Source organism: Myotis daubentonii, chromosome 12 (genome assembly GCF_963259705.1).
Source record: "Myotis daubentonii chromosome 12, mMyoDau2.1, whole genome shotgun sequence".
Lineage (NCBI taxonomy): Eukaryota > Metazoa > Chordata > Mammalia > Chiroptera > Vespertilionidae > Myotis > Myotis daubentonii.
The window spans coordinates 78,525,592-78,552,006 of NC_081851.1; the positions used below are offsets into that span (position 1 = coordinate 78,525,592).

The 26,415-nt window shown below is 57.2% G+C and overlaps 1 protein-coding gene and 1 long non-coding RNA gene across 9 annotated transcripts in view; one reads left to right on the forward strand and one right to left on the reverse strand.

Annotated features, from left to right (window-relative positions):
• ASAP2 (ArfGAP with SH3 domain, ankyrin repeat and PH domain 2) overlaps positions 1-12,938 on the reverse strand; it is a 91,459-nt gene extending 78,521 nt beyond the window's left edge. For 2 of the 8 annotated variants that reach the window (XM_059660570.1, XM_059660568.1), the window contains exons 1-2: positions 12,427-12,937; positions 6,880-7,071 (exon numbers count right to left, since the gene is read on the reverse strand). In XM_059660570.1, coding sequence (XP_059516553.1) covers positions 6,880-7,071; positions 12,427-12,552 — 318 coding nt within the window. In that variant the 5' untranslated portion in view covers positions 12,553-12,937. Of the gene's footprint in view, positions 1-6,879; positions 7,072-12,426 lie in introns of all 8 variants that reach the window. The other 6 variants (XM_059660574.1, XM_059660572.1, XM_059660573.1 and 3 more) reach the window with 4 other exon arrangements.
• Positions 11,721-18,565, forward strand: LOC132213662 (uncharacterized). The gene is made up of 3 exons (XR_009448045.1): positions 11,721-11,909; positions 17,125-17,322; positions 18,122-18,565. It is a non-coding gene; the product is annotated as an uncharacterized LOC132213662 (long non-coding RNA).
• Positions 18,566-26,415: the final 7,850 nt, after the last annotated feature.

Below are 26,415 nucleotides of genomic sequence, written 5' to 3' on the forward strand. Positions count from 1 at the left end.
GCCCACTGGTTGAGAACCGCTGCTTTAGGGGGAGGCAGAAAACCACAGAATGGAGATGACCTAGACCTTGACCTTCAACATTTCCAGAGACCCCCATCCGTGCTGGGCAGCATGCTGGGCTCTGAGGACGGGGAGACGAGGCAGACTCGTTCCTGCCCCAGGCACCTCACAGCCCCAGGCACAGCTGGAGGGGTCCCGCCTGAACGCAGTGGCCCCCGGGAGTTTGGATTCTGAAGCTCCCCAACTCCAAGGAGGTCCTGGGGTTCACAGGTCAGCGGAGGCACCACAGGGCTCATCCTGCTGTCCCCGTGTCCTCAGAGCAGACAGGGGCCCGGCTGCCCTCCCGTCCGTCTGTCCGTGCGTCCTGCAGACAGACGGACTCGCCGGGCCCCCCTGCGCGGCATTCGAGCCGACACTGAAGGCAGGAGACATGCCACATAATTAACTTTCTCCGCGAACTAAAGCTCGTCAAAACCACCCAGGAAAACGCAGTCTCTCCACGGGGCCGCCTTCGGGAGGACAGGCTCGCCTCCTGCCGCAGCCGCTGCCTTTGACTGTCGTAAGGCCCAGTCTTGACAGCAAGCACCGCGCCTGCTGTGGCTCCCAGCGACCCTCGGGGCCCGGGAGTCTCGTCCTCTCTCCCTCCCTCCACGGCCAAGACTGCAGGGTCTTGTATTTAAAAAAGAATCCTTACCCAATGAGGTGGAGGATCTGGAACCCTAAGTCAATCCTTCATTGATTTTAGAGCGAGAGGAAGGGAAAGGGAGAGAGAGAAACATTGATCGATTGCCGGCCATACACACCTGCAACCTGGGCACGTGCCTTGGCCGGAATCAGTCCCATGACCTTTCGGTGTCCGGGACGACACTCAGCCAACCGAGCCACACCCGCAGGCAGGCGGCATCGCATGCCTTTTCTGGGCCCCGAGGGTCACTGACGCCACAGAGACCCAACGGGCTTCCTTCCCAGTCGCCGCTCTCCTCTTCCAGGGTCTCCGTTTCCTTCCAGGTTCTAGCGTGCCCTTGGCTTGCTGGCTCCAATTGTTCAACCTAATAGCACATTGGTGCTTTTTTGGAAAAACAATAGCAAATTTCTGAAACACTCCTCTGCGGCCACTGTTACTCCCTCTTTCAGACCAAACATGTAACAGTGTCAGAGCAGCTCGTGCCTCTGTGGGCGGAGCAGGCCTGGGCCCCTCCTCCAGGCGCCTGGAGGGAGGGAGGGAGGCAGGGAGGCAGGGAGGCCCATAAATTAAAAGAGCAAATGAAACAGGAGCCCCAAGAGATGTCCTGTTAGCTGCAACTGCGCCCTGAGACCCATCAGACCCCTGACTTTGCTCTGACCATAAAGAAGGCTGCACGCCAGCGACCAAGCTCCTCCCAGCTCCTCCCAGCGCAGCCACAGAAGGTGAGAAATCACGCTCACAGGACAACAATAAGCCCGGTTCTGGGAAACACAGGAGGCCGCAACCTGTCATCGCCACAGCTGCAGTGACAGACGAGGAGGCAGGAGACAGGTCTGGCCTAAAATCCCATGTTAAAGCCCCTCCTACCCCCAACCCATCCCCTCGGGAATAGCTTCCTTTAAAAAGAAACACAAGGAAAAAAAGAAAGAAGAAAGAGAAAACACGGGCCCTGCCCGGGTGGCTCAGTTGGTCAGAGCATTGTCCCGATACCCCAAGGTTGTGGGTTCGATCTGCGGTCAGGACACAGACTAGCAGCAGCCAATGGATCTATAATAATAAAAGCGTAATATGTTAATTAGACTGGAGAGCCAAACAGGGGAAAGTCCTTCAGGACGACCTTCAGGATGAAGCAGGGGCTATGAGGGCCAAGCCCCTTGTACGGATTTCGTGCATCAGGCCTCTAAGTCCACAAATCGATGTTTCTCCCTCTCTCTTTCTCTCCCTTCCTCTCTCTCTCTCTCTCTCTCTCTCAAATCAATCAATAAAATTATAAAGAAAAAGAAAACCCAGGCCCCGAAGGTTTGAAAACGCACCCCATGAGTGAAGAGGGGAGAGAAGGCAGGGAAAGGAGGAAGATGCGCGCGCTAAGCTGCCCCAAATGCAGCATAAGCCACGGAGTCCCCCAGGAAACGCCGGGAACAGCAGCGTGGAGGAGGGAAGAGAGGAAGGGGGACCCGCGAAGAGCCATCTTGTCTCCCTGGGACAGCCCAACCCAGCAGCACCCTTTCCAAACCTGAAGCCCCTCACGTGGCAAGTACAGCCTCGGCCACAGAGGGGCAGGTTCCGGCCGCCCAGCAGCCTTCGGAGCAAACACACCCCAATCCGTTTGCAAGAAAAGGAAAAGACAAACAGGAGGACGCACAAGGCGAGGAGAAAACCAGGCCTCTCCATCACGACCTTTGTCAAGGACCGAGCGGTCTCCCTGGGAGCAAGCGAGGGCGATGCTCATACACCAGCCGAACAGCGCGACGACCTCACAGAAAGACGCAACCAGAGAGCCACCCCGAGCAGCAAACCCCACGGGCTGGCTCCCGGCTGGGCACCTCCCAGGGACCGCCACACCCCTGGCCAGCTGAGCGAGGCCCATGTCGAAGCCTATCTACCAACACACCTGACGTTCCCACTAACTTATTTTGCAACTAAAGGCCAGGCAGCACATCTTCCAGTCTGCTCAGTGAATTCCGAACACTCGGCACCAGCAGGCACCCACAGGGACATGTCCATCAAGTCCAGGAGACCCGGCCTCCCCGCCCCCCAGGGCGGCTACAATAAGAGGCAGATGTGGTAGGTGTTGACAATGAGGCGGAGAAACTGGAACCCAAACTGCCGTTAGACTGTAAGGTGCGCGGCCCCTACAGACAACAGCGTTACCTACCACAGGAGCCGGCAAGCTCACTCCTCGGGGTACACCCGACAGAGCTGAGAACACAGCTACCCACCCAAGACCGCGGACAAGAGTGTCCACAGCAGCACGATTCAAAATCGCCCCTGGGGGAAACAACGCAAATGTCCATCAACTGACGACTAGGTGGGGGGAAAGGCTATCCATACTTCGGGCTATTTTTCAGAGAAAAAGGAATGAAGCACAGACACACGATACAGCAGGGATGTAACAGTCTGCTGAGTGCCAGGAGCCAGGCACCCGAGGCCGCCTATTGTATGGTTCTATGGTCTGACTTCCATGACAGGAAATGTCCAGGACAGAGAAATCTACAGAGACAGAAAGACTGCGGTGGTCAGGGGCCGAGGAAGGGGATGGGAGGGGCTGCTAAGGGAGTGGGGCTCCGCCCAGGTGATAAAAAAAAAAGCTCTGGAACTGGATTCGGGGGAGGCTGAACAATCCGGTGAATGTCTGAAAGCACTCACTGAACTAGACTCTGTAGAAAGGGTACATGGATGGCATGTGGATTGCATGCCAATTAAAAAAAAAAAGCAACAACAAATTTAAGTGTCTCAGGAAGCCGTAGAAAGTTTTTTTAAAAATATGTTTTTATTGATTAGAGAGAGGAGGGGAGAGGGAGAGAGAGAGAGAGAAACATCAATGATGAGAAAGAATCACTGATCGGCTGGCTGCCTGCACGCCCCACCCTGGGGATCGAGCCCACAACCCGGCATGTGCCCTGACGGGGAATTGAACCCGAAACCTCCTGGTTCGTAAGTCAACATTCAAACGCTGAGCCTCGCCAGGCTGGGCAGTTGTTGTTTTTTAATCAACGTGAAGATCTAATTCAGAACTACACTTTCTTTTTAGGACTACAAACCAGCCACTGCTTGCCGACTTTTCTCCCCACCATTTACCTCAAAACCTTTACAAACGCAACCTACGTGACTGACACAAAGAACCAGGATCTACTGATCAGAGAGCCGTGGGCCTTCCAGTCGGAGATCAGTTCGTCTAAACCCTGTACTCGAGACCAGACATGCAGACGGTGAGTGACTTGCTCAAGGTCACTGGCAAGGTGAGGGCCCGACTAAAACTAGACCCAGCTCGTCTAACCCCGCGGCTAGCGCCCTTTCCACTCCACCCCAGAAACCCTACCAAATCCACAGAGCAAGTGTGAACACCCCAACTTCCTGATGGAGAACCCTGGCTCCCCCCAAACCCTGGGGACGGCTCTTAGAACCTCGATATCAGAAAATCAGTGTTGACTTAAAGCTCAGCAAACAAACTACGTAAGGACCCGCAGCCCTGTGATGGTGAGCAGCACCCGCTCTCCCCCGAGACGCAACACCCAGTGAAGACACCATCGAGACCAAGGTCTGCAGCCGAGACAGCAAAAGCCGCTTCGAGGGGACCTGGGTGCAAACAGCCCCCGTTCTCCCAACTCAGACTAGCGATGCAGCCGTGAAACCCAGCTCAGCTCCAGGCCACACCACGCCGACTCCAGTGGCCCCTGGGGGGAGGGACCGAAAGGGGGAAGGACAGAGGTGAAGTCCAGGCTCCCCTCCGGCCTCTTCAGATGCACGAGCGTGAAGAGCCCAGAGGAGCCGGTCAGGAGTGGACACAGCATGTTCTGAGCGGACGCCTTGCAGCTCGTCTCAGCTACGGAGGCTGGACCAGCGACATCACCCGCCCGAGTCCCGAGAGCTGGTCAGTGACAGGCCAGGGCTACGGGGAGTGAGATTTAATATTCCCTCTTCCTTTCAGAATCTCCCCAAGTTCCCGCACTGCCTGCAGGCACTGCCTTCTTGACCCAAAGCCGCCCAGACACGCCACCTCCGGGACCCATCCTGCAGTGGCCACCGCTCAGAACACAGAGCTGCAGCAGAGGGACACTGTCCCATCTCCTTGCCCACCTGGCAGGGCCCACGCAGCCGGGACAGCGTCTGTGAGGGCGCGTCTGTCCTTGTCGTGTCCTGTGGGCGTGAAGGTCACTCGGCGAGCACCTCTGATGCTAAGCACCTCCCAGGGGCTGGCCTCCGTGACCGGTCTGGGCCCCCAGGCAACCTCAGCAACCATGGCCTGGCCTGCCGACGACAGGCGGTCCACTAAGGGGCCGGCGGGAGTGAGACCCCCAGGGACACGCGAGGATGCTAATCGCAGGCGGCTGCTCGTTGTGGGCGAGGGACCTGCAGCCGCGTCACTTGTCTGAGCCCCGGTTTCGTCACCTAGGAAACAAGAGGTCACGCCAGGACCTGTGCCAGGTTCGCTAACCAATTCAAAACACAGCACAGCCCCTAACACAGTGGTTCTCAACCTTCTGGCCCTTTCACTACAGTTCCTCATGTTGTGACCCAACCACAGAATTATTTTCGTTGCTACTTCATCACTGTAATGTTGCTGCTGTTAGGAATCGTCATGTAAATATCTGACATGCAGGATGGTCTTAGGCGACCCCTGTGAAAGGGTCGTTCGACCGCCAAAGGGGTCGCAACCCACAAGTTGAGAACCGCCGCCCTAACAGAACGAGGCTCCAGGAGCTGTCAGCCACTGGAGTTGAGTTTAAGAAAAACACACACAACTGGAGCAGGAATGGGCTTCTTTGTGGGGCGCTAGGGAATGAGGCCCCGAGCCTGACCACCTGCTGGGACCTAGACACGGGCTTCATCATCAGAGGGAACTGGCCCCCCCCGCCCCCCGTTTCCTGGCAGCTCTGAGTGTGTACACAGGCATGCAGACACAGCCACCTTCAGCAGGAGTGCGGTGATGTCATCCGCGATCCCGTTAGCAGGCAGGCCTCCTGCCAGGCTGTGGGCCACGGCCAGCGCTGTGGCGGGCTGGGCGGGTCGGCAGAGCGGGAAGCGCTTCCGCAGCCCAGGCCAGAGGCGCAGGAGGAAGTGGAGCAGCAGCAAGCCCGTCCAGAAGCGTCCACGCGAGAAGTGCAACAGAGGCCACTGGCTACAGCGCGTGCGGGTCACGGGGGGACCAGGTCCCGGGGGGGGGGCCGGCGCGGAGGGCCAGGGCAGCTCTGGTGCCCACATGCTGAGTCCGAACCTGCCCCCCCCCCCCCCCCCCCGGCTCTGTGATCTGGGCCAAGGGGCTCAGGCTCTCTGGACCTTGCGGTGTTTTTGTAAGAATTAAACAAGTCAATCGTTGATGCATCTAAAGAAATCAAAACGTGACCGGCACACAGGAAGTGCCCGATAAACGCCAGAGAGAAAAGACGAGGGGGGAAACCCCAGCGGTGACCGACGGCACTTCAACCCCGTCCTGGGCCCCCCGACACGCCGAGGGACAGCAGCATCCGTTCAAACAGGCAACCTCCCGGATCACGGCAGACCGCCGGCGCCCCAGAACTCTCGCGCCCTGCAGGCTGGTCCCCCCGAACCTCCACTGTGAGCGCATGGCCAGGGGGTCCCCTGCTGATTGTGACTGGATTTCCATATGAACTAGTTTTTTAAACTTCACCATATTTGTATTATTTCAGAGAGGAGGGGCGAGGGAGAGAGAGAAACATCAATGATGGGCTGCCTCCTGCACGCCCAGCGCTGGGGATCGAGCCCACAATCCAGGCCTGTGCCCTCCCTGGGACTCAAACCCGGGACCCCTCAGTTCACAGGCTGACACTCTATCCACGGAGCCAATCGGCGAGGTCCATATAAACGTTTTAAAGCGACGAGTGGCACAGAGAACCCTTACCGTAAGTTGTGAATTTACATTGCTTCTCCCCATGTACAAAATCATTCCCCCCACCAACAGCTTTCCTGTATGCGTGAGGGGGGATAAAGGAAAGCAGAATGCTTTATCATGACTTTGCTTCAGCAGCTTTGGGACAAAAGAAAAGTCCTAAATTCTTGGTGCCAAAAAAAAAAAAAAAAAAAAAGAAAAGAAAAGAAAAAAGCTCAGGCCCCGCCCCAAGCGATGAAGCCAGCATCTCAGGGCGGGGCCTCATCTCCTACCGACACCGCAGGGGTCCGCAGCCAGGCTCCCAGCCCAGAACACCTTCTCCCACTGCGATGTGCACAGAATGTACCTGGTGTGCCTGCTCGATGGGCTCTGACTCACAGGCCTGAGGTGGGTCTGAGACGCTGATGTCTGCCAGGCTCACGGGGTGGGCCCTGCTGTGAAGGGCGAGGTCTGAGCCCCGTGCACAGCGTGACGGGATGCCCGGGACCTGTGCTATCCCACAGGCACGTGGCCAGCACTTGACGATCCTCACCGGAGGCTATTGTTCCACTGATGTTTAGAGAGAGTGGGAGGGAGAGGGAGAGGCAGAGAGAGAGAAGCACCGATGTGAGAGAGACACATACATTGGTTGCCTCCCACACGGGCCCTGGCCAGACCAGGGCCTGGGATCATGTCTGCGACCGAGGTGCGTGCCCTTGACCGGAATGGAACCCGGGACCCTTCCGACGGCAGGCCACGCTCTACCCACTGAGCCACACCGGCTCAGGCGCTACTGAGCACGGGAAGGTGGCCAGTGCCACTGAGAAACTCCGTGTGCATCCCCGCCCCCACGTGGGGCAGGGCGGGCTCGTCACGCTTGTGCTCCATGGAGCAAGGCACCGGGGCCTAGAGATGTGGGTGCAGGAGGAGAACCGGGCACTGCTCCCAGCTCCTGGCCCGAGCAGCCCTGTGGAGTGGGTGGCTGGGAAAATCCAACCAGAGGCCCAGCCGGCCCCGCGTCGGGAGTGGGTCAATACTGACCTCCGGCAGGGAGGGCCCTATGGAGGCACCTCCAGGACTAAAGCATGTGGCGACTCCCACGGCTTCACGTCCAACCACACGGCTTCACGTCCAACCACACGCCGCCACCCAGGCCTCCTAACCCCAGCCCCGGCGCCTGGCCACTCCCTCCCTGGGCGTGGCTGGACCCTCGGGCAGCCAGGGCCCGGGCTGATCGCACTGGCTTGTTTGTAGGGCGTGTGTCCCTCCCACTGAGCTGCAGGTTCTTTCGCAGGGAACTCACTCCCCTGGCTCCCGGCACCTCGCTCAGCAGGGCTCAGTGAGTCCCCACGGAATGAAGGACAGGGTCTGCGCTCACCTGGAGCACTGGTGCTTCTTACCGTTAATCACAAAAAAGGAGAGAAATGAAATGGGGGGGTGGGGGGGCACTAAGAGAAGATCTTTTCTTCCGTGAGTGACTCCAACATTTCGGAACACGTAAGTCCAGATTTCAGAACACAGACAGCACCCTAGGGGGGCCCGTCTGCCCGCAGAACCTCACCTTCAAACACGCAAACGCACGGGCAAGAAGGTGACGTCCTCCGGCCGACAGAGTCAGAGCCTGTCCGCCTGGGATGGTTTGGAAGGGCTGTTTGTCAAACCAATCACGAGGGCCGAGACTCAGAACCACATTTCCTTTTCTTTTTTAAATATATGTATTTTTTTATTTCAGACACAAAGGGAGTGGGAGAGTGAGAGAGAAACATCCATGATGAGAGGGAATCACGGATCGGCTGCCTCCTATAAGCCCCACACTGGAGATAAAGCCCTGACTGGGAATCGAACCCATGACCTTCTGGTTCAAAGGTCGACACTCAACCACTGAGCCACGCTGGCTGAGCCAGAATCGCATTCTTGCCTGTACAGCCCGGAGGCCGGGTTCCCACCCTGACCGCTGGGGAAGGACAGCAAGGTCCCTGGGGGTCTGGCAGCCCAGAGAAGCATCCCAGATGCTCACCCCACCCCCGCACTTAGAACCCTGGGCTGTGACAGCACTGAGGTCTCCAAGGTAACCAAGGACAACAGGGTAGGGAATGATGGCCCCGGAGGGAAGGAGATTAAATTTCACTTCTTCCTCGCAGCATCAAATTGACGTTTAAAACTACAAAGCCGACCGGGCAAGCGGGATGGGATGCTCTGCAGGAGCGTTCAACCGGACACACGGGATTTCCACGGAGGACACATTTTTCCCTATTTCGAGACAATTTCAAAGTACCCAGAGACTCAAAGAAACTGAGACAGAAATAACTCGCCCCCCCCTCAAAAAAAAGGGGACGGGGAGAGCTGGCTTTACAGATTTATGCCATCACTACTTATTTTTTTCCCGTTATTTCCAAAAACGCAGGCTGTATTCCATAGGGCGGCACCGGACTTCACACTAAAATGTGCAAAATAATGATTTCACCCAGAGAAAGTGATCAACTGAAAAAATTTAAAGCACGGCTATGTGCTGACCTGTTGCCAAGAAAACGGCCTAAAAAAATAAACATGGGTTTAACAACAAAAATAAACATGGACTTAATAAAGACAAAATAGACATGGGTGTAATCGAGTAGCTTTTCATTCACTTACTCGTTTAGCCATTTCACTTGTCCCACCTTCCCACCCTCCCTCATGCAAATCTCATTCTGGGGCCCTAGGTCCTCCCTGGGTTCTGTGGCTTAACCACAACCTGCTAAGCATTTAGCGCTGGTTAAAGCAGCCCTCTGCCAGGCACTGTGCTATGCATTTGCTCATTACACCCTCACCACAGCCTCCTCTCACCCAGGCCTGAAAGTGGAGGAAAATGCGGAACCTTAGATAGCTCACCGGAGTTCACACACCTGGCAAGTGGTGGACTCTGAACTTGAACCCAGGTCTAGCTGACAAAGGAGTAATTCGGAGAACCCAGCCTCCTATAGGAACAGAAAGCAGCATCTGTTTCTGAACACAGCACGGAGCCCGGTTCAAATTCCAGCTCTTCAACTCGCCAGCTCTGCAACCGGGAGCAGAGGGACCTCCCTGCGCCTGTTCCCTCGAGGAGAAAGCAGGGCTGAGGGAGACATACAACAGCTGTGAAAGCCATAGCATCGGGGAGGAACCCCGCAGCTACTCAGAGCCCAGCTGCAGGTGTGCATAGAGAGATAAAAAAAAGTGCATTCAGTTGTACACCGAGCTTTAGCAGGCCAAGCCTACTAGAAATGCCAGGTCCCCAAAGGTTAATCCGTTTAAAATTAGTTGACTAATTCAGGACTCGTTTGAACACAGGACTGAGGGACTGCAAATTTTCATGGATTTCTGTTAAATCGGTGACTTCCCGTCACATACCCATTCTCATGCCTCTCTTCAGTAGCAAAAGTAGATAAAAACCAAAGTCTGTGGGCATCCCTGGGCAGTAAAACCATAAACAGGCCAGGTTTTGGTAAACACCGTGGAAAGGGCATTATTTAAATGAGTCCACGGTGACTCCTCTCAAAAGTTAACCACTTGCAAATCTCGCTCTCCTAAATCCAGCTCACAGGGGCCCCCCTCCCAGGATGCAGACTGGACCTGCTTCACATCGGACAAACCTGCGCTGAGTTCCAGGAGTTCCACCTTCTCATATCTGAGACGTTAATGTTCTTGTTTTAAAATATATATATTTTATTGCTTTTTTACAGAGAGGAAGGGAGAAGGATAGAGTTAGAAACATCGATGAGAGAGAGACATCGACCAGCTGCCTCCTGCACACTCCCCACTGGGGATGTGCCCTCAACCAAGTATATGCCCTTGACCGGAATCGAATCTGGGACCCTTCAGTCCGCAGGCTGACGCTCTATCCACTGAGCCAAACCGGTCAGGGCCTTTTTTAAAAATATATATATTTTATTGATTTTTTTACAGAGAGGAAGGGAGAGGGATAGAGAGGTAGAAACATCGATGAGAGAGAAACATTGATCAGCTGCCTCCTGCACATCTCCTACTGGGGATGTGCCCGAAACCAAGGTACATGCCCTTGACTGGAATCGAACCTGGGACCCTTCAGTCTGCAGGCCGACGCTCTATCCGGAGCCAAACCGGTTTGAGCGAGACGTTAACGTTCTTGGGCATCGAGGGCCACGCGGAGCGAGCCTGCAGTTTAATAAAATGACGGAATCCCGTCCCTCTAATCTGCTCAGTCCCTGAGCTCCAGCCGGCTCCTGAGCAGCTGGGGAAAGAGCTTTGGGCTGACACGCTGGAGACGAAAAGGAACCAGAGAAAGGCTGTGCCCGTCTTCGGAGCAATTCCTACCTCCCCAGCTTTCCCGCATCTGCACGTTAATATTCAGCTGACTCTGCAGCGGGGAAAAGACACGGAACTCTCCACACGGTCAGGCCTTTCTGAAGGCCCTGGGCACGGAGCTCCGTCCCTTAAGAAACAGCCCGCTTCCTTTTTGGTTGCAATCATTCCATTAACATTATTAATGGTGTATTTTCAAAACATGATGAACATGTTTCTCTTGCCCAGCACTTGGGGGGGGGGGGGGGGGACACGACTTCTCGAGGCCCTCCCATCCGCCTCATCTGAAGGCATTATTTTTAAGCCTCGCTGATTCGGGCAGAATTAGGCAAAGTGGGATCCCAGGACTCACTGTGATTAAATAAGGTTTGCAAGCGGGTCTCCTCTGCAGAAAAAAAGGGGGTGGGGGAGAGGGAGACTGGGAGGACGCCCTGGCTACACTTCCAACAGGCAGAGTGCTGAATCTGTTACTTTTGATTTAGCCTGTTATTGACTGTGTCTACAGAGAGAAAAAAACTCGATCAAGAGAAACATTCCGGATTTCCACCCCCCACCCCCCAAGCAATTCCTAACAGCAAAGGCTTTGTTCCAAGGACCAAAGCAAGGAATGCCATCGCCTAACTTCAAGCTCTCCGGTGGCCTCCCTCCCGCCCTCCGGTCCAGACATCTTCTAAATTTTAGAACCTAAAACACCTACAACACCCTCATTTTAGGACTGGAACTTGACATTCCGGCCGAGAGAAACTTCATCATCTCCAGTCAATATGGGCGCACGTCTGGCTGGTCAGCCGGTTCCCCATCGGGAGCCAAGCGGAGCGCCGGCCACTTGACCCGCATCGCGGCCTGGGAGGGACGCAGGACTAGTCCCTCAGGGTGCGGCAGGGAAAGGGGGGCAGCGAGGTCACAAGCGGCCCCAAACCAGTCGGCGGCGGCCCTGCGCTCCCCGCCCCGGCCCTGCCCACACCGCCCGAGGCTTGGTCGGCCGGAGCCGGCTTCGCCCCCGCGTCCCCCCCGCAGGATGTGGCGGGCTGAGCCGTGAGCGCTCGGCGCGATGACTTTGCGCCTTAACCGAACCAGGCCTTTCCAGGCCGGAGGTGGCAGGTGAGACGCAGGTAGCCGGGGCGGCGACCCAGGCCCGGGGATCAGCAGCCCGGCCTCCGCGCAGCGCCCCGCACCCTCTCCGGGCGCCGCGCACACCTTTCCGGGGCGGCCAGCTCCCCGCAGAGGCGGCCAGGGGCGCGCGGCGCACACCTGCCCCGCGGGACCGGCTGCCGGCGGACGCGCTCCTCCAACCAGTCGGGAGGCGGCGCGCCGGGAGGGCGGGCGAGCCAGGACCCCGGCCCCGTTCCCCGCCCACCGCCCAGCCAGCCTTCGGGCCCAAGTTGGGCGGGTCCGGGAACCCGCGGGCCGGGGCCCCGCGAGGGAAGTGGGGGCGGGGCGGGGTCCCTAGAAGAGGCCCCAGGTGGCCATCGGCCCGGTCCGCCGAGCCCCCTCCACGGAACAAAGGGCTCCTGTTTCGGGCGCGGGGAGCCCGGCCGCGTCCGGATCGGAGGGAAGAAACTTTCCCGGGACCCGGGAGGGGGCCGCGGGCGGGGCCGGGGGCAGGGCGCGCGCTCACCTCCTCGATGGCGGCCACGGTGTGGCGGCACTGCGCCGTGCGCGTGGTGAAGCTCGAGGCCGTGGGCGCCTTGTAGTCCTCATGGGTCTCGGCCACGAATTCCGACACGGAGATCTGGTCCGGCATCGCCGCGGCGCGCGCGGCCGGCCGCCGGGCAGGGGCCGCTCCGCCGCCGCCGGGCTCCCTCCTGCGGCCCCTCGGACGCCGCCCTCGCCGCCCGCCCGGTCCGCGGACAAAGGGACGCACCGGGGCGCGGGCCGCCGGAGCCCCGGGAGCCGCCGCGGGGGCCGCCGCAGGGCGCAGCAGGGCCGGCCGCGGGCCCGGGCGGCGGGAGCAGGGGCGGCGCGCGCAGCCCCGCGCAGCTCGGGCCCGGCCCGTCCGCCCGCCGCGCCGAGCGCTCCGCCGCCGCCGCCGCCGCCTGCGCTGCCGAGCGAGCCCCCGGGCGGACGCGCAGAGCCGGCGGGAAGTGCCCGCCACCCAGCCGCGGGCCCCGAGCGCGTCCGACGGAGAGGGGCGGGCCCGGGCCGGGGGCGGCGGCCGGCGGGGCGCGGGGCGGGGCGGCGCCGAGGGCCGGGCGGCCAATCCGCGCGCTCGCCGCCGCCGCCGCCGCCGCCACCGGGGAGCCGGGTCCGCAGGAAGCCGGCGGCGCGCGTCCGGCCCGCCGACCGCTCGCCCTGCGCCGCGCCCCGCATTGTCTCGGCGTTCGGACCCCGCGCCGGCTGCTGGGGTTCGACGACGCGCCCCGCGGGGCTCCCCCAGGCGGGCAGGTCCCAGGCGCCAACCCCTCCCGGCCCCGCGGGGCGCGCGCAGGATGCGCTCGGCCACCCGGTCAGGCCCCGCCCCAGCCACCGCCCCGGCCCTCCCCCCGCCCGTCCTGGAGCCTCTCCGCGCCCCCCCACCCCCCCAGCCGCCAGGCCCGCCCGGCCCCCGGCCCGCGAGGGAGAAAGTGTGAGGCGCTCGCCCCCTACCGGACGGTGCGCTCCGCCCCGGGCGCGCACTTCGCGTGACCAGTGCCCCCGTCGCCCGAGTCTGGCTGTGGTTCTGTAACAGCAACAGGAACCGACCGCCTACGAGGGCGGTTCTGCTCAGTGCACACTCCCAGGCCTCATGGCCTAGGACAGTGGTTCTCAACCTTCCTAGTGCCGCGACCCTTTAATACAGTTCCTCATGGGGTGACCCCCAACCATAAAATTATTTTCGTGGCTACTTCATAGCTGTAATTTTGCTACTATTGTGAATCGTCATGTAAATATCTGATATGCAAGATGTCTTTTCATTGTTACAAACAACATAATTAAAGCATAGTGACTAATCACAAAAACAATATGTAATTATATATGTGTTTTCTGACGGTCTTAGGCGACCCCTGTGAAAGGGTCGTTGGACCCCCAAAGGGGTCGCGACCCACAGTCTGAGAACCAGTGGCCTAGGACCAGGTCAGGAGGTGGGAGTTGGTTTCCTATAGAAGACCAGGACCCCAGGGCCCCGGAGAGCGGCCCAGTGAGGGTTCAAACCCGTCCCCCTGACCCCCAGCAGCCGTCCTAGTCGCATTCCTGAGCTAATGCAAGTATAGGTCATTCTTGGTTACTTGGTTACTTGGCTTTAGGGTCCTAGGCCGGTGCCCGCCCCTGTAAGGTACCTGAATCCGGGAGCTTTTCCATACCGTTCCGGAGAGAGTGGGCAGCCATAGCGGGCAAATCTCATCCCCTACAGGTTTTCATATAACAGCTCTCAGTTTTTTCTAAAAATCCAGAAGCTCTGCAGACATTAGCCAACGACAATCACACCCTATAACTCCACACGGCCTGCGGCATGGTCTCTGTAGCTGCCAGCCATAAAGCCGAGAGAGACTTGACAAAAACCTTTTGTGCATCTGAAAAGGAGGAAGTGTGAGAGACACTGGAAATTCAAGACGTCAGACAAACCGTGGCCGTGGCCGCAGGACAGTGGGCCGGTCACAGACTCTTTTTTAAGCTCCCATGTGAGAATTCGCTCTAGGAGGTGGCAGCCTGGGTCAGACGTGATGTATGGCCTCTGGTATGTTAGTGGCGTTGCCTGTGAAATTTCGCTTTCTGCAATAGCTGTGTCCGTGGGTCGCTTCTATGACTACACTAGGCGGTAAGTTACCAGTTGAAAACCTGTAGCATTTCTTCTTTTATCCTCCCTGTATGTGTAGCTCTCCCCCACACACCCCTCTTTTTAGTGTCTTTGATGGTTTTCTGTCTTTGCAACTTGCTGCAATGCAAGCCTGTATGTATTCTTTACGTGAATACATCCTCTCCTGCTCCGGCCAGACTGGCCCTGCCTTGCTGGCTTTGCAGCCACAGGCGTTGCTGTTGCTCACTGACGTTGCAGAATGTCCCGGCTAATTTTTCAAGTCCTATTTTATGGAGGACGAGTGTCTGTCAGGCTCTGAGGATTTAAGAGGAGAGAGGACTATTTTTCTCAGCAGTAGCCAGACTGATCAAGACTTCTGTATGCCAGGACGAAGTTAGCCTTGGAGTTTTCTCCTGTTCTGTCTGTATGTGCAGCTCGTTTTTTTCTGGTTTAATACAGTGGGGCCTTGACTTACGAGAGTGTTCCGACTAATGAGTTTTTTGAGAGACCAGCTGTCTCTCGCCAGATTTTTTGCATTGAGTTGACAGAGTGATTTGAGTTAACGAGCTCCTTAATGAGCTCGGTCTTGGAACGAATTAAACTCATAAGTCAAGGCCCCACTGTATAACTTAACAGGGACTGAAGGTCCTCCCGTTAGTAGCCACAAAAATAAGATTGCAAAGCCGCACGGCATTTTACAAGTGGAAGCGAAGCTGGCAGGGAGGCGGTCATGACCAGGCCCTCCGCATGGCTGATGCAAAGAGGACAGCCGAGTACAAATAGAACAGTTTATTCCTCCCGTCACCCCCAAGAGTCTCAGAAGACCCCGCCCAGGGCAGAAGCCGAAATAAAGCAAGATCAGAACAAAACACGGCTAATGTGTCCCTGACGTTAATATAATGCGAATAGCCCAGCCCATGTGCTCGTGGTTTAGCAACAACCTATGAACCAGGAGGTCACGATTTGATTCCTTGTCAGGGCACATGCCGGGGTTGTGGGCTCGGTCCCCAGTAGGGGGCGTGCAGGAGGCAGCCCATCAGTGATTCTCATCATTGATGTTTCTAACCCTCTCTCCCTCTCCCTTCCTCTCTGAAATCCATAAAAATATATTTAAATACATATATATAACGCGAATAAGTAGTTTCCAGGAAATAATAATAAACTTAAAGTTGAACATGGGTCAAGAAAACATTACACACACAGAAACACACATTTTTTAATGCATAGAAAGAAGACTGCTGATAATGCCGTGTCAGGCCTGTACCTACACCCTTATTCAGAACATTGCAGTCTCACCAGCCTTAATCATCTGAAGCTTAAAATTTGACTCCTGCAGTGGTCAACTTGACCTGAAATGAACTGATGTGAGGCTATTTATAGTCTTGTTTACCCCACTTCTCATGAATATTTATGTTTTGCCACAAAATATAAATGTGCTTGATGATGGAGTCTTGCCCCAGGCCCCACGGGGGTGACGCAACAGATTATCTAGTATGTTTGCTGCATGACCTGTTTAAACATCTGAAACATCCAGAATTCCACACACATCTGGCTCCAGAGGTTTTAGACATGAGGCTGTGGACTTGTCTTATTTTTTAAGAAAAAAAAAATGAACGGAAGAAGCCTGGTGTTTCAGGCTGGTCACCTCCAGGGGAGAGGGAAAACATCTCCTCTCAAACAGGAACTCAGCGGCCCCCCGAGACTGGCCAACAGCCCGTCTTCCAAAGGCATCCTCTGCCTCCTGCGCCTCCCAAGAACCCCAGCTTCTCACGCTCCGATCAAAGTGTGAGAAATATGTTCTTATCTCTGACGTGAGCTTGAGGGAGGGCTGGCTTCACGCCGGACTCACCCAGTCCCCTTGCCCTTCGCTTGTCAACGATTACTCTTGGAATGAACATCTGTGCCTGAAAAGAACTCTGGGGGACAGTGTAATGAAATAGAAAAACAGAACAAAACCCACAAATCCAAGCACGGGACAACCCTCACGATGCAAGCAGGCAAGCATAACCGGAAGTAGCTTTTCCACGGCTCACCCAGTACTCTCCCCAAAACAGACTTGCTGAAGGGACTCGCTTATCCCCAAAGCGAGAGCAGTTTGAGTACATTTGCCACAGTGCCCCGCCCTTGGCACTTTGGGGGGGTTGGGTTGGGGGGGTTAATATAGCAGCAACTGTTTTACAAACGAGGGCTTAGGTTCTGTTGCCGGCTTTGCTTGTCTGTGACTTTGGAGAAGTAAAATAACCTCTCTGGCCTCCAACGGAAGACATTGGCCCAGCTGATTTCAAAGGCTCCTTCCGGCCCTGGCACCTGCGATTCCTGGTCCACCGTGTATGTGAGTTTGGGCACGAAGGCCCTGTTACTGCTGAGAATCTAACCACTGGGCCGCGGCACTTGACAATGAGGATGTCTTAGGTGACCGTTAAAGCTAATTCTCAAAAAAGCTAATATTTGAGGATGTCGTCATTTTTTTAAAAGCCGGTAGATTTAGATGACACGCTGCTTTACTTACAGCTCACTTCACCTTAAGATCCTGGAGGTCTGTTTGTTTATTTTCGTTTGTTTTAACAAAGCCAGTTCTTCAGGTGACACCCTCCGTTCTAGGAAAGTGAGGTGTGACCTGCGGTGTGCCAGAGCCAGCTCGAACCGATGCCAGAAAACCGACTGTTAGATTGTCAGGGGTTTTGCAAACCGTCGACTGCAGCTGGAAATGCTACCACAATCATGTGCTGTGCACATCTCTTCCCCACTGGGCGTTCTGGGCGTCCGTGTCGGGGGTGTTTACACCACAGAAATGGGCAAGTGCTCAACTTGATTGTTTTATTTTATTGTTGTGTTGATTGCCTAAACCTAAGTGACAGAGAAAATGTTCATGCCGATGAGACCAGCTGTGTGTCATGTCTGTAGCCTTTCCGTTGTGAATGGAAGATACCTGAGGGGATATCCTTTCGGTATTTGCAAACTCATGTGATTCAGCAAAGAGGTGGCTCATGTCATCGACAGATGAGTTGCACATACAGCATCCGTCTTTACAACTTCATTTTTATCTTGCCCACTAACGTAAACAAAACATCAGCCAACATTCACACTCGGAACTACACTCGTTTGTCAATGACGGCAGCCACTTCTTTGACGAACTGGATTGTAATCAAGCATTTATTCATAGTTTTATTTTGTCAAATCGCAGTTGAAATGCAAACACCAATTGACTATGAATACAAGAGCTCAGCAAAAATCAACAAGAGCGCTTGGGAAAGGCAATTAGCTGTATGGAGTATCAATAAAGAATAGTTCATAGCCCTAGCATGTTTGGCTCAGTGGGTAGAGCGTCGGCCTATGGACTGAAGGGTCCCAGGTTCGATTCCGGTCAAGGGCACCTGCCTGGGTTGCAGGCTCGATCCCCAGTAGGAGGCGTGCAGGAGGCAGCCGATCAATGATTCTTTCTCACCATTGATGTTTCTATCTCTCCCTCCCTCTCCTTTTCTCTCTGAAATTAAAAAAAAAACAAATAGTGTATAATTTGTGATTATAAACGGGCTGCTATACATTCTTCATAGAATGAAGTTAACACAAAATAAACGTATGTTTGTCCTTCAGGGAGCAGGTGGTTAAACATTTACCACCCCCTGCCGAGTGTAACCCACCTCCCAGAGGCAGGGCGGAGACCTTCCCGCTCTGAGTCACGCTCCTGCGATAAGACCCGGATCTAACTGAACCTCCACACAGTGGACTATGCACGCAGAGGCGACGTGCGTTCATAAAAATCTTAGGCTGATTCAGAAAATGCCATCTGTTCTTCCCAAGTGCTAGGACAACACAGAAAGTGCAGACGGAGGGCGGGTCCGCTTCAGTGAAGAGCAAACAAGTGGTGTGAGTAGCCCTCAGTGTAAGTAGGTTCGGCCAAAGCTGTGGACGGAGCTGGCAATAATCTCTGTTCTGGAGTCCAGCCCTGTCTGCCCTGGATTAGACCCGTCCTTGGGTTTCGTAGGAGCCCGGCATAGCGCTCACTCTGCCTCATCAGACACCTCATCCCTGCGCTGAAGCCCTCCCCCCGCACCCCCCCTCCCCCCCGGCCTGGGCAGGAGGACCCTCCTCGGCCAGGCTGCCTGTGTCCCCGGCCCTCCCCAGGCCGCCTGTGTCCCCGGCCCTCCCCAGGCCGCCTGTGTCCCCGGCCCTCCCCAGGCCGCCTCTGTCCCCGGCCCTCCCCAGGCCGCCTCTGTCCCCGGCCCTCCCCAGGCCGCCTCTGTCCCCGGCCCTCCCCAGCTGCTTCCAGGGCTGCTTCTCCGCCTTCTGGAGACCCCGGCCTCATCTACTAAGAAGGACTCTGGCTTTCTCTTCGTGGCCGAACAAAAACCAAAAGAAGATGATTCGTGACACACGAGAACGACATGACCTGTCACCTGAGTGTTCGCACGGTCTTATCGGCTCACGGCCACACCCCTGCGTTCCTTTATGTCGCCCTTGGTGGCAAGGCTGGGAGGCTGCGACACTGAACGGCCCCCACACGGAACATGGTCCCTCGGCTGCTCATTCCCCTCCCGCAGCCCCTGGTGCTAAGTGAGCTGGAGGCCTTCTCTGCCTCGACCTCCCCTCTGAGTCCGAGAGGACACGTGGCACCGGGCCCCGCGGTCCTTCCCGGCGCCAGCCCCTCAGCCCGCAGCCCTGCTCCCACACCCCGACTCAGTGTTCACCAACCACAGCGAGTATTTCCTCATCGCCAGGCCCCGCCTGGCACCCTGCTTCTGCCCACCCGTCAAGCCCTGGTCACCTTGCAGGACCAACCCCACACCCGCCCTCCCTGGCGTCTCTCCCGAGGGTTCTCGGAGAATCTCGTGTCTCCTGGTCTCCACGGTGCTCGGCCGGCCCTGTGGGGCCTGGTGAGCCAGGAATGAGGCCTGGAATGGTCCTGTTTCCAAGTAAAGTCCCATTCTGGGATTTATGGGTTAGGATTTCAACACAGGAATTTGGGGGGCGGGACACAATCCGATCCATAAAACAACCCCGTTACGCAGCCAGAGAAGGAATGAGGTGTTGACATGGGCTGCAACAGTGGCGAGCCTGGAAAATACTTTGCTAAGTGAAAGAAGCCAGGCCCAGAGGCCACCTGTGTACGATCCCATCGCTATGAAATACCCAGAATATGCAAGTCTATAAAGACAGAGGTCGATTACTGGTTGCTTGGGGCTGGGGAGGGGATGTGGGAATAGGGCAGCATCATGGAAGGGTCTTGGGGTTTCTATCTGGGGTGATGTTCTAACACTGACCGAGGTGAAGGTCGCACCACTCTGAGAATATGCTTAAAAAACCCAAACATGGAATTGTACATGTTCAATGGTTGCATTGTATGGTCTGTGGATTATTAAATGGTTGAGCTGTATAGTATGTGAATTATAGTTCAATAAAGCTGTTGCAAAACAAAACATGAATTGGTGTTATAAAAGTGTTGAAGACAAAAAAAAAGAGTGACTTCTAGGGTTTGGAGTCCAGAGTTCAAATCCTGGCTCTGCCACCTTCTAACCATCACCGGGAGCAAGTTTTTCTGGGAGCATCTCCCCCGGGAAGATGAGACCCGGGGAGGGGGCGTGGCCACGTCTCTGGCAGGGCCGTTCTAAGAACTGGAGATTATGCTCAGGGCACATGCCCGGGTTGTGGGTTCGAACCCCAGTGGAGTACACGTGGGAGGCAGCCAATGATATTGCTCTTTCATCAATGTTTCTAGCCCTCTCCCTCTCTCTCTGAAAAAAAACAAAAACAAAAACAAAAAAAACCAAAACAATAAAAACATATTTAAAAACCAAACCAAAACAAAGGAACCCTGGAGACTATTTAGGTGAAGTACTTGGCACATAATAGTAACGATGTTATTAGTCAGACGTTTTACGTCCCACCCCTGAACACCCAGTGCAAGCCTACCACAGGGAAACCTTTCTTTGTGCCTTTCGTTTATGTTTTTAACGGCCAAAGAAGGCCTTTTGAATGCCTCTCAGGGAGCAAAGTCCCCACGTGGAGTGAAAACATAGAAGAAAAACACATTTCTTCCTGTTATTCACCCCAGCCCTGTGCTGCCTTCCGACATTTCTCGCCCGACTGTTTTGGTCCCTGGAGCTGCTCACTGACGCTGTCAGGGCGGCTCAGCCTGGGCGCCCGCTGACGGGCTCCAGCTGGGACTGAGCAGGTTGCTGGGCTGGAGTGGGAGAGGCGGCCCCGGCTCCCTCCCGAGGAGGGAGTCCACACTCGCAGCGGGGGTCCGGGCCGGGCTGTTGGGCTGGGGCGGGGGCTGTGGGCAGGGTAGGCGGGGAGGGAGTCCGGGCCGGGCCGTTGGGCCGATAAATCTGTGTCCAGGAGCGTTTGCCAGCTCCTCCTTGGAAGGGCTGGGCCTGCGTGACGGTGCGCAGAGCCGAGCGAATGCCGACCCCTTGGTGTGGTGGACGGGTCCCTGCCACGTCCAAGAAGCCGCTCCCAGGCTTCGAAGAAAAACTAGAAGCAAACATTGCTGGTGGTGAGCGGGACATCGCCGTGGCAGAGCCGGGAGGCCCTCGGGTCCACGCGCGCCCAGGGAGGAGATTCAAAGCCCTTTGGGGTGTCCACGGACGGGGCGCTGAGTGCCAGGCCCTGTGCGGGCTCCGTCTCCAATGGGGGCCTGCAGGAGGCAGCCGATCCATGATTCTCTCAACCTAGATATTTCTATCTCCCTCTCCCATCCTCTCTGAAACTGATACAAATATATTAAGAAGAAGGAGAAGGAAGAGGAGGAGGAGGAGGAGGAGGAGGAGGAGGAGGAGGAGGAGGAGGAGGAGGAGGAGGAGGAGGAGAACTCTACAGCAGCCCCCACACCCTGGGATGGTGGAGCCCTGACTTCGCACCTGGCTGGGGCCGAGGCTGCAGGAGGTCTACATTAACCTTGGCCTCACTGAGCTCAGGGCAGGTGTGCGGCGTGGAGGTTGGACCCTTCCTCTCGCATTTATTAGGCGTTCTTAGCGGGGGGGGGGGGGCGCTGACACCGTGTCTGGAGGGGTCAGTGCCTTTGCCACCTCTGTGCGGCTGTGGTCAGCTCGAAGGGTGGGCTTTGCGAGGCAGCGGGAGGCGCGGCTGGCTGGTCATCGGTGCGTCCTGCGTGAGCAGCTCAGCAGCTGCCCGTTGGATGATCTGAGCGAAGACCAGGCTGGGTTTTCTGGAAGCCGGGTCTGCGCCACCGTGGGATCTCGCAAGCCGCCAGCGCTCTGCTGCGGTGACAAGGGAAACCCCGCTGGTGAGAACGGAAATCCCTCCATCCGTCCGTCCTGTGTCCACTCACTCAGCCTACGTGCGGAGCCTCTTATTGTGGGCCGAGCGGTTTGCCGTTCACCTGCCCCGGGCGATGCCCTCACGAAAGCCCTGCTGTGCGCCCTGTTATTCCCGTCGCCCAGACTGGGAGGGTGAGGCCCGGTGCGCGTGTAGGACGCGGCTGCACTGGGCTTCCGGCCTGGGCGCCTCCCCCAGGGACGCCAGCCCTTCCAGGGGAGGCAAAACCTGCAGGACATGAGCAGGACAAGCAGCCCCGGGGGTGCCCCACGTTTCCGGGGTGAGGGGCAGGAGAGAGCACCTCTGAGTGATGCCAGGCCCGAGACGGCGCCGGGAGGACGTGGCGTTGGGACTGGGCTTGGAACCAGGCTCCCGCCCAGCGGCCAGCGGGTTCAGAGGCCGATGGAGGCCACGCGCTGCACAGGCCCGAGGCCGGGGCGTCGGATGAGCAGAGCCGCACCCAGGAGCCGGAGCGATGTCTGATTTCATCTTCCCGGGGAATTAAATGTGCCGCACCTCCCCTGGCAGCAGCCGGAAAGGCAGATGGCTGGCTTCCCACCAGCCTGGGCGCCTACAGCGTGTCAGGCATCAGAGCGGGTCCTGCGACAGACTCCATCCCCCCCACCCCGGGCGGGAGCGGGTGAGGGTGCACCGAGACCTCATGACAGAGCCCTTGGGGCTTGTGTGACCTTGGGGCGCTCCATTCAGGAAAGGGGGACAGGCTGGTCCTGGCCCTGGGCCCTGAGGAGGTCAGGTCGGGCCCTGCGGTGGGACAGCCGAGCCGGGAGGCAGCCACGGAGCCCGCCAAGGTCTTGGCCAAGGACGTGCTAATGGCTCCGTCTACCGTCCAGGGACGCGGTTTCGGAGGCTGCACCGTTGCCTTCTGCTCGCTGCTGCGAGATGATGACGTTTGAGCCGCCTGAGCCCAGGCCCGTCTCTTTCCTGAGTGACAGGCCCTGCCTCGGGGGACGTGGTTCCCGCTTCCCCACCGGCGCACGCGCACCCGGACCGAAGTCGTCAGTCCCACCCTTCAGGCCCCAACACGCACTGTCTTTGTCCTTAACTCATCCTGGGATGGTCCCGAGTTCTCGTCCGAGAGCTGCTATCCCCACAGCCACACGGTTGTCAAATGCTCGTCCACCGTTTACAGTTTTTAAAAAATATTTTTACTGATCTCAGCGGGGAGGGGAGAGGGAGAGAGAGAAACATCCATGATGAGAGAGAATCACGGGTCGGCCGCCTCCTGCACGCCCCACACTGGGGATCGAGCCCACAACCCGGGCCTGTGTCCTGACCGGGAATCAAAACCCTGGTTCATAGGCCGATGCTCCACCGCTGAGCCCCGCCGGCCGGGCTAGAAGTAGGGTTTTAATCTGCGAGCACCTTGTTTTTTCCTGTTCATGCTGACGAGGGCCCACTCCCAGGGCTGCTCCTGGGACCACAGGCGGGGCCTCGCCCTGAAGGTGCAGAGCAGGGCAGCCGGCCTGGAGCCCACAGCGAGGGAAGGGGAGAGCGGCTCCCCCCGCACCACGCAGAGCCCAGGCCCCGTCGCCGGACACCTGGCCGGCACTCCGGCTGTGCCGTTCTCTGTGCCTCTGACCCCCTCTGGGCCTCTGTCCTTCAGGAGGAAAGCCGTGAGAACGGAAGGAGCGCCTGCGGGCAGACCGGGCCCGCACTCGGCCAGCGCTATGTGAGCGCACGTCACCTTCTCACGATTACGACGTGCGCTGCTGCCGGGCGCGAGGGCACCAGAGCAGCATGTTCTAGAACCAGGAAACCCCTTTTCCAACGGGAGGGCTGACCGCCTGGGAACGCCGCCTGCCTTGCCCGCCGGTCAGCGTGTCCCTCGCCCACGGGCCAGGCCCTGGCGGGGAAGGTCAGCCCTGCGCTTGGCGGGTTCGCCTGAACTGCACGGCCTGAGGGCTGTTGGGAAAAACGCACCGCATTCTTTATGTATTTCCCCATCAAAACACGGCTGCTCCTCTCTTAAAGGGCACTCATGAGTCACTGGGCAGGAACAAAGGACCTTCAGTGTGCAGCCCGTGGGGGGAGCAGTCAACCCTGTGGGCTCACGTGGTATTTTGAAATCTCAACACGCGCCTGGGGGGGCGGGGGGCGCAGCACCTGGGAGAGCCCCTCTCTCCACAGCCGGGCCCCAGCGGGAACAGGGTCTGGATGTGTGGAAGTCATCGCTCGCAGACGGCGGCAGCCCTGTGACGGGGCTGCTGGGAGCAGCTGAGCCACCTCCTCTCGCTCGGCCTGGGGGCCCTGTGCTTCTAGACCAGCGGTTCTCAACCTTCCCAACGCCGCGCCCCTTTCATACAGTCCCTCATGTGGTGGTGACCCCCAACCATAACATTGTTTTCGTGGCTACTTCATCACTGTCATGTTGCTACTGTTATGAATCGTCATGTAAATATCTGATATGCAGGATGGATTTTCATTGTTACAAGTTGAACATAATGAAAGGATAGGGATTAATCACAAAAACAATATGTAATTATATGTGTGTTTTCTGATGTTCTTAGGCGACCCACAGGTTGAGAACCACTGTCCTAAACGGACTTGTTGCAGTCTTCCTTCCTTCCTTCTTTCCTCCCTCCCTCCTTCCTTCCTTTTTTAAAATATATTTTTATTGATATCAAAGAGGAAGGGGGAGGGAGAGATAGAAACATCCATGATGAGAGAGAATCATGGATGGGCTGCCTCCTGCACAGGACGTCCCCACCCTGGGGACCAAGCCCACCACCGGGCCTGTGCCCTGACGGGAGTGGAACCGTGACCTCCTGGCTCAGAGGTCGAGGCTCAGCTGCTGAGCCGGCCGGCCGGCCGGCCGGGCTCCGTGTTTCATTAGGAGCTCAGGAGTCTCTTCCTGGGGGCAGCTCCCAAGTCCCCCACGTGGGAGGAGAAGGGGGCAGGACAAGAGCAGGGGGGCCGCCTGCGTGTCCGGAGGCCGAGACTCACACGTCATGTGCCGGGACCCTCCCCGCCGCGCCTCAGACCAGCCTGTCCGGGAGCAGGCGCCCCTCCTGGGGGCTCCTCTGGGGGCTCCTGGGCCCCTCCTCCCTTCACCCAGACGGTGGGGGTTGTTCTTTGCTCCCTCAGCCCCTTGGGCTCCCCTCCACCTTCTGCTCCCCGCTCTGCATCCTCAGTGTCCCCCTGTCTGTCCACCGCGCTGTGAGGCCTGTGACCACCGACACCGCTTCGCCCACTGGCCGAGCCCAGGCCTGCTCTGGGCCCAGTGAGCGCGGCCGAGGCGCGGCGGCGGGTGGACCACGCCTGCTCGGCGCGGGTCTTCTAGAAACTCTCCGAGGGCATGGGCCGCAGGAGCCGGCGACACAGAGACCGAGCTGGCTGCTTCCGCTCTCTCCCCCGGGAAGCGGGAGGCGGCCGGAGCCAGGCCTCCTGGGAGGGCCGATCAAACGCAATGTTGCGCTAATTGATGACTTGCTGGCGAAGCTCATTCATTGAAACACACCATTAGTGCTGCTGCCGAAGGAGTCGTAAAGTGACCGAGTCCCCAGCAGGAGGGACAGGGCTGCTGCCCCTGGAGGCGGTGCTCACCCCCCACCAGAGCCCGGCTTCCCTGAGCCCTGGCAGGGGCCCACGCCCAGGAGCACAGCACCTGGGCCAGTGCAGCCAACTCCACCCCAGGCTTCACCCCAGGCCTGCCCTGCACACCGTGGCGGGGTGGGTGGGGTGGGCGCTCCATTGAATCGTCTGCTTTCATCGCGTGTCTTGGGTTCCAGTTGGAAGGGAAAGGCTGGGGCCCGGCCACCGTGAGAGATCTCCACACCGACCGTCACCCATGTTCCGCCTCCTGTGAAGCCGACGCCACATCTATGCTGCCTTGCTAGGGGTTCCGATCGTGTGGGGAACAGACACCCCTATACTGGTCCGTGGAACTTGGCCTGGTTGCTAAAGCGAGTTAAAGCCATTGCGCTACCAGTCACCAGATGCCCCCTGTGTTCTGCGGGCCTTTGGGAGGGTGATTCCGTGGAGACAGCCCCTCCTGCCTTCCCTCCCAGCCTCGGGGAGCGGCCTCAGGAGGGACCCCCTGGTCCCTGCACCCCTACGTCAGCACAGCTCTAGTGGGTGAGGCACACCCCAAGTTGGCCACTTACGGTAGGATTTTTTTCTCCTGATTTGGGACAAGCAAAAGGAACAATCAGTTCTTTTTTTTTTTTTTTTTAAATTATCTTTATTGTTGAAAGTAAAGGGTGTCCCAAAATTCACGCAAGAAGTAATTTTGATAGAAAACACAGGTTTACAATTAAAAATTGTAAATTTTTTATTGATTCATAAAGTATACAGTATAGGGTTATGTATGGAATAGCATATCGGGTAAATAACCTCCACAGCTTTGCTGGCACATACACACTCTTTTGTTGAAATTTTCCATGACCGTTTTGCATAAACGTGGCTGAATTTCTATGAGGCTTATTTTCATCCTGATGGCTTGGTTAATCGACAAAATTGTTGCATTTGAGATTCAGAAAATTCACAAATGATTGTTGAGAAACAAATGCATCCACAACGTGTCGCTGTTTGGTGCAGATTTTGGGCTGGAGGCATTGGACCATACTTCTTCGAAAATGCGACTGCTCAGGCAAT